The sequence below is a fragment of the Emiliania huxleyi genome (genome assembly GCF_000372725.1).
Source record: "Emiliania huxleyi CCMP1516 unplaced genomic scaffold EMIHUscaffold_115, whole genome shotgun sequence".
NCBI lineage: Eukaryota > Haptophyta > Isochrysidales > Noelaerhabdaceae > Emiliania > Emiliania huxleyi.
In genome coordinates, this window is record NW_005201493.1 from 64,321 (window position 1) to 70,378 (window position 6,058).

Below are 6,058 nucleotides of genomic sequence, written 5' to 3' on the forward strand. Positions count from 1 at the left end.
CGTGGTCGGCCGCTCGAGCGACATGTACACGACGGCATCCTTCGACGGCTCGTGCCGGAAGATGAACTCGGTCACCTGCGCGGCGGCAGAGGGCGGGCGTAACGAGGCGCCGTCCTCCCGCCTCAAGGCGGAGGAGGGAGCGCGGCGGGCACCCAGCGAGGCTGCACCGCCTTGTACACCTCGTAGAACATGCCGCTGCGGTCGGGCATCTTGAGCGCGTACAGCCGCTCCGTCTGCTCGCCTACTCCTCGGACCAGCCTCGGCTCAGCCTCGGCGGAGCCCTCCGATGGCCCGGGCAGCCCGGGTCCGCGTCGCCGTACGAGGCTCGCTCCGAGATGAAGCGCAGGATGTCGAACTCGATACAGCTCGCGTCGCTAGAGATGACGACGTAGTTGCCTGTCCACACACACACGCCGCCCAGTCAAGGACGCGGCGCCTCGCCACGGGGAGGGGAGGGGGACGGCAAGCTCACCGCGCGAGGCGCCGCCTGCCGCGGCGGGCCGCGTCGCGAGCCAGCGCTTCAGGCCTGCGACGGAGATGGCGCCGGCCGGCTCGAGCATTGCGCGTGTGTCCTCGAAGCAGTCGCGGACGGCGGCGCAGATCTCGTCTGTCGAGACGGTCACCTGGAGGAGGGGCCCGAGACGCGTCCGAGAGGTGTCCGTGACCTCGGGCGGATCTCCCGTCCCTCGAGACAGCCACCACGTCGTCGACGAGCGAGTCGCACAGCCGGAAGACCTCCGAGCCGAGCTGCTGCACCGCCGCGCCTACTTTGTCCGCTGGCGTGAGGAGAGGATGTCCAGAGGCTGAGAGGCGAGCTGCCGCGCCGCCGCGCCGTCCACGAAGTGGGACGGCTCGGAGAGCTTCGGCCGGTGCCCGGCGAGCAGCGAGCGCTGCATCAAGTTGTTCTCCTCCGGCTCGACTCCGATGACCTTGGTGCCTGCTCGAGGCAGTGCCGCGGCGTGAGGCGGGCCCCCTCCCGCCTCGCGGCCGCCTCTCGGACAGCGTCGCTCGGACCGGGCATGAGCTGCTTGACGATGGCCGCGACGCCGGCGATCAGAGAGCCCCCGCCCGTGCAGACGAAGATTGCCTGCAGGGAGGCTCCGAGACGGCTCCGAGAAGGCTCCTCGAGGGGGCCTCCGCCGCCGCGCAGACGAAGAGTGCGTCGAGCGACTGGCCAGTGCCGGGCGGCAGGTGGCCGTTTGCCCGGGCGACCGCCTCCGCCGCGCCGCGCATCGCGTGCGGCGCGATTCCGTTTGAGAAGCGGCCGGTGCGGCTTAGGGCGCGCTTCTGCTGCATGAGCGGGTCGAGGGCCGCAGAGTGCTGCCGGACGATCTCGAGGCCGCAGGTCGCGTTGCCGGAGATGACCCGCACGTCGTCGTGCAGGTGGCAGAAGACGGCGCCCCCGTCCTCGCGCGCGAGCCGCTGCGCCTCGCGCTTCGCATCCTCGAGACCGGAGCCGTGTATCACCTGCGCAGTGCGGCGCCGGCTCAGTCTCGGCTGCGTCTCGGCTCCGGCTCCGGCCCGCGGAGGAGAGCGGCACCACGTTCGCGCCCGCGCGCTCGATCTGCGAGCGCCGCTGGCGCGGCGTCCGCTCGGGCAGCACGATGGTTGCCTGCATGCCTGGGGAGATATGAGGGAGATATGGGGGAGATATGGGAAGATAGGGGGAGATATGGGTGGCCAGGACGGGAGGGCGGGTGGCGTGGTGGAGGGAAGAGCCGGCGCCGGAGGGCTGGGACCGGGCGTGGGAGAACGGGCGGTGGTGGCAGTGGGAAGCGGTCGATGGCGACGCCGTCCGGCCGTGGACCGAGCATGGCCCTCTCGGCCGCATCTAGGCGAGCGGTGCCCAGCGCAGAGGCGGCGACGGCAAGGGAGTGGCCCTGTCCGCCGACGGAGTAGGTGACAACGCTGGTCGCGCCTGCAGGAAGGCGTGGCGGTGGGCGTGTGGCGCGGTCTGGCCTGGGCGCCGGTGGGCAAGGGGGTGGGGGCTGCTCGCGCCCTCGCGACGCACGGAGTCGAGAAGGTTGAAGGCGCCTACGGCGGCAGCAGCCAAATAAGCCTCGCGGATGCGGATGGCGGAGAGGGCAGAGATCCCTCCGGCCATCATGGTTGGCCGTCTCTCTCGGCTTCACCTCGGCTGGAACCGCCTGCATCTCTCGGCCGGAAAATTAAATCTCGGCCGCCGCATCTCGGCTAGTTTCGCCGCACCGCGGATCTTGTATGAGAAGGACGGCAGCAGGTCCTCGCGCTTGAAGTGCACGCAAGCGCCGAGGCGGTGAGAGAGGCCGGGAGCATACTGCAGCGGCGAAGCGGTGACGAGGTCGTACACCCGCGACGTCAGTGCCAGCCGCACGTAGTCGGGAGCCGAGTCCATCGACTCCAACTGCTCGCCATCTCCGAGCGCCGGCGCACGCGTCTCCTCGCGCGGCAGGTTCTTGCGCTCCTGCAGCTTCGCCAGTGGCACGCGTATCCGATACGGCAGGCCCGCGCCGCTGCTAATGCGCCGGTGCGGCCCGCGAAGGCGGGCCAGCTTCATTGAGTCGCAAACGACGCGTGCGTTCGGAGCTCAGCCAGGAGGCGGAAGCCGAAAAGAAATGCAGACCGGTACTACGAAGGTACACCACGGGATCCAAAAGAAACGTGAAGGCCGCGGATTCTTCCTGCTCACGTGAGAGAGGGCAAGGGAGGACCGGGCGCTGGCATACCAGGGGCAGGGTGGTGGGCGGCGACCGCCGCATACCGTCCTACAGCGGGGACTATCGCTACGCCAGGGAAGACAAGGACGTCGAAGTGCAGCTGCTGCTGTTCTCGACTGTTCGGCGGGTTCGGGAAGGGGGTCTCCGCGAGACCCGGCCAGGCCAGCGGAGTTGCGGCGACCCTAGTTGCGCGGCCTATGCCCGCAGTGCGCAGATGAAGAAACCTCTCTCCCGCTCTACATTCTCTGACCCAGTGATCTCGACGGACGACAGCGAGGACTGGAACGATGAAGACGGCGAGAGCTCCGCCGATCCGGGCACCTGGCAGAAGGCGGACGAGGCGATCCTTCAGCAACGCAAGATGCGCAAAGCAAAGATGCCAACAGCCAGCGGAGCTAGTCTGCTAGGCGGCGCGGCCGGTCGGTCCCTCCAACTTGCGAACCCGTTTGCGGCGCCTGCGCCCAGGACGATGCTCGACACGTACGAAGGGAACGTTGAAAGGGCTGCCGAAGCACTGGCTTCCGCATGACGTCTTGACGTCTGTACGGTACGTTGCGATTATCTTGTACTGTAGTATGATCGTATAGAGTATGTCGAGAACGGTTCGTTTTTCTTTTTCTTGCGGGCCGGGGCTGCCGACTGAAGTGCCGACTGTCACTCTGCCGGTATATTACTGCCTTCGCGCGGTGAGAGGCCCAATAGGCAGCAGAGCTGGGATGCTCCTGGCTGCCCGAAGAGTGCCCGGGGCGAACTGGGGTGCACAGTGGCTGGACCGGGTGTGAGTGCTTCTGCTGCCTCTGCGGGCGTTCCAATTGCGGAGATGGAGCGATCCCCTCTGGAAGGCGGCGGACGTGCTACAGAACAAGCTGACGCGGGCCCAATACCTCGATGAGGTGACTTGGACCACTAGATCTAAGAACTGGCTGGGGCTGCAGCAGCAGCGTATCTCGGTCGTTCTTCACACGGCAATCGCAGAGCAGATTGTGAACGAGCTTGCCTGCGTGCGGCTGGCGGGGGCGGGCGGGTGCACGGAGCTAAGTGCCTCGCCGCCCTCGCGGGAGTCGCTTGGCGGCTCCCGTAGTGTACCCGTGTTAGTGCCAGTGCGCGCCAGTCCCGTGCCCAGTGTCGTGCGAGGCGGCGTTGTAAATTCTTTTTCCTCAAGCAACGTCGCCCGGCCCTTGCCGGCGTTCGTTTCGCGGCCGCCGGTTTTTGACTCGTCAGAGCGCGTCCGTGCCTCGCGGCGGCTGGGTCACGAGACATAGCCCACGCTGATTCGAGGCGAGAGCCGAGCGCCACGCCCTTTTCATGGTTGCCTCCCTCCTGGGCTTCGCCGCGCTCCTTGGCTTCAGCCCGCGCCCGCAGCCTCCCTCCAGCTACGATTATGACTACGACAGCTATGATCCCGGACCCGTCGACAGCAACAGGTCCCAACAACTAGGCCAGTTCGTCAACGGCAGCACACAGCGGCTGGCTCGGTCTGCGAGCGGCAGCACACAGCGGCTGGCTCGGTCTGCGAGCGGAGGCTCTCAGCCGCCTGCGCATTGCCTCACCTTCGACGATGTTGCGGAGAAGTGGTTTCAGGCGTACGAGCAGCTTGCATCAGATGACGGCCACGACGTCTGCGTGAACAACAGGCTTCGAAAAGACATGAAGAAGATGTGTCTCCCTGCGTTGGCGATCGCTGTGAGCGAGTCTTACGACATCGGCCAGTGCACTATCTCCGCCGGCGCGCCGTTCGACTCGTCCGCATGCAATGGCGGTACGATGTGCGGTGTCTGGCAGATCGTCGGCTGCTATCAGCCGCTGTGCCTGCCAGGCTTCACCGCCGACGTTCCCAACCCACCGGACGTCGCGACTCACGCCAAGGCCATCTACACGCACCTGACCAGCTCCGAACCAAATTGGGGTTGCAACGGCGAGTACTCCGGCAAGCTGACCTCGGCGACCATCCCGGGCATCCGGCAGAAGCAGCGCCTAGACGGCTCGAAAGGGCACCGCTTCTGCGCCGGGGCATGTACACGCCGTCACACGGCCCTCGGCCCACTGCCCGAACACCTCTGTCCACACCGATAACAGTCTTCGCGCTCGTTGCCTCAGGGACGGGCGGCAACTATAAAAACAATGTGCTCAACCGGGTCGACGGGAAGTTCAAAACCCTCAAGAAAGCGTGCAACCGGGCACTGAAAAGAGTGCTGCGCAGCAGCCAGTGTTAGAAGTCAAGAGGTGCCCCGGGAGGTGGGCCAGTGTTAAGAGGGCTGCCGGGGCGATATGGGAGTGAAGGACGACAAAGTCTCTCCACCTTGCAGGGAAAAGGGAGAAGAGGAGTCGGGGAGGGTCTCAAGAAGAAGCGTCGTCCCCGCAGCGCGCCGCGAGAGCCGAAGCGACGACGCCTGAGGGCCTGACCCTAGGCCTGACCAGCAAGCACGCGCGCGCGATTTCTTTTGCGAGCTCAGCAGAGATGGCTCGGAGCGTCTCCTGCTTGCTGCTCGGCCTCTTGGCCAGCGCCAGCGCGCTTTCGCTCGGCGCGCGGACTGCCCCGGCGGCCGCCGCCCGCGGCTGCCCGACGATGATGGCGGCCGCTGCCTTCCGCACTGGCGACATGGTCAAGATCCTTTCGGGAGACGACAAGGGCGCCGTCGGAAAGGAGCGCCCGACGCCCCGCGCAAGCCGGCCGCGCCTCCGCTCGCGTGCGAGGCTGGGAGGCAAGACCTCACCGACGTCCCATTGCACGCGCAGGTCATCTCGCTCGACCGGAAAACGAACAAGGTTGTCGTCGAGGGAGTCAATGTGCGCGCCACACAGCTGCGTCCACATCGCCTGACTCTGGGCACCTGGCCAGCTCGCCGCTTCGTCCACCACCCGCTATCGCCACCCACGATCGCCGCCGATCAGCGCCACAGCACCACGAATCAGCCGCCGCCGCGCGTTTCCCTCACCCTCATCGCCACGGGCACGGCAGGTGCGCACCAAGCACGTCAAGCCGATGAAGGAGGGCGAGCAGGGCCGGCTGCTCAAGCGCGAGGTCGCCGTGCACCTTTCCAACGTCGCGCCGTCCGATGAGCCCGCGCCGGCGGAGGCTGCAGCGCCGGCCGCCGAGTAGAGTCTACACACCTACCAGGACATTATTACTTGTCTCTCTCTTCCCCGCGCGCGGGTAAATAAATAAATAAAACGGACACCTCTACTAGGAGATGGGTAAAAAGGAACAGGTCCCCGCCCTTGCGATCTTTGTGCAGGGTTCTTTGTGGGTGTGGTCGGCGACTAGCCGGGGTCGTCCTCCCGAATGGGGGAACAATCTGGCCCTGTCTTCCCCTTTGCCCTCCGTTTATCCCTTCCCTCCCTCCGCGGGTTTCCCCTTAGGG

General features: G+C 66.4%; 2 protein-coding genes across 2 annotated transcripts in view; one reads left to right on the forward strand and one right to left on the reverse strand.

Moving 5' to 3' along the window:
* The window catches only part of EMIHUDRAFT_454560 (putative threonine/serine dehydratase), a 3,617-nt gene extending 1,052 nt beyond the window's left edge, over positions 1-2,565 (reverse strand). The window contains exons 1-12 of the mRNA XM_005791111.1: positions 2,209-2,565; positions 1,999-2,034; positions 1,808-1,918; positions 1,541-1,620; positions 1,153-1,467; positions 1,015-1,087; positions 833-937; positions 700-764; positions 473-623; positions 316-396; positions 153-241; positions 1-75 (exon numbers count right to left, since the gene is read on the reverse strand). Of these exons, the coding sequence (XP_005791168.1) occupies positions 1-75; positions 153-241; positions 316-396; positions 473-623; positions 700-764; positions 833-937; positions 1,015-1,087; positions 1,153-1,467; positions 1,541-1,620; positions 1,808-1,918; positions 1,999-2,034; positions 2,209-2,536 (1,509 nt within the window). The 5' untranslated portion in view covers positions 2,537-2,565. The remainder of the gene's footprint in view (positions 76-152; positions 242-315; positions 397-472; positions 624-699; positions 765-832; positions 938-1,014; positions 1,088-1,152; positions 1,468-1,540; positions 1,621-1,807; positions 1,919-1,998; positions 2,035-2,208) is intronic.
* A 2,700-nt stretch (positions 2,566-5,265) lies between these two features.
* EMIHUDRAFT_70132 (hypothetical protein) lies at positions 5,266-5,796 on the forward strand (the record flags this gene model as incomplete). The annotated part of the gene is made up of 3 exons (XM_005791112.1): positions 5,266-5,331; positions 5,433-5,483; positions 5,656-5,796. 3 exons carry the CDS (start codon positions 5,266-5,268, stop codon positions 5,794-5,796), a joined length of 258 nt encoding a protein of 85 aa, XP_005791169.1.
* Between the last annotated feature and the right edge of the window lie 262 nt (positions 5,797-6,058).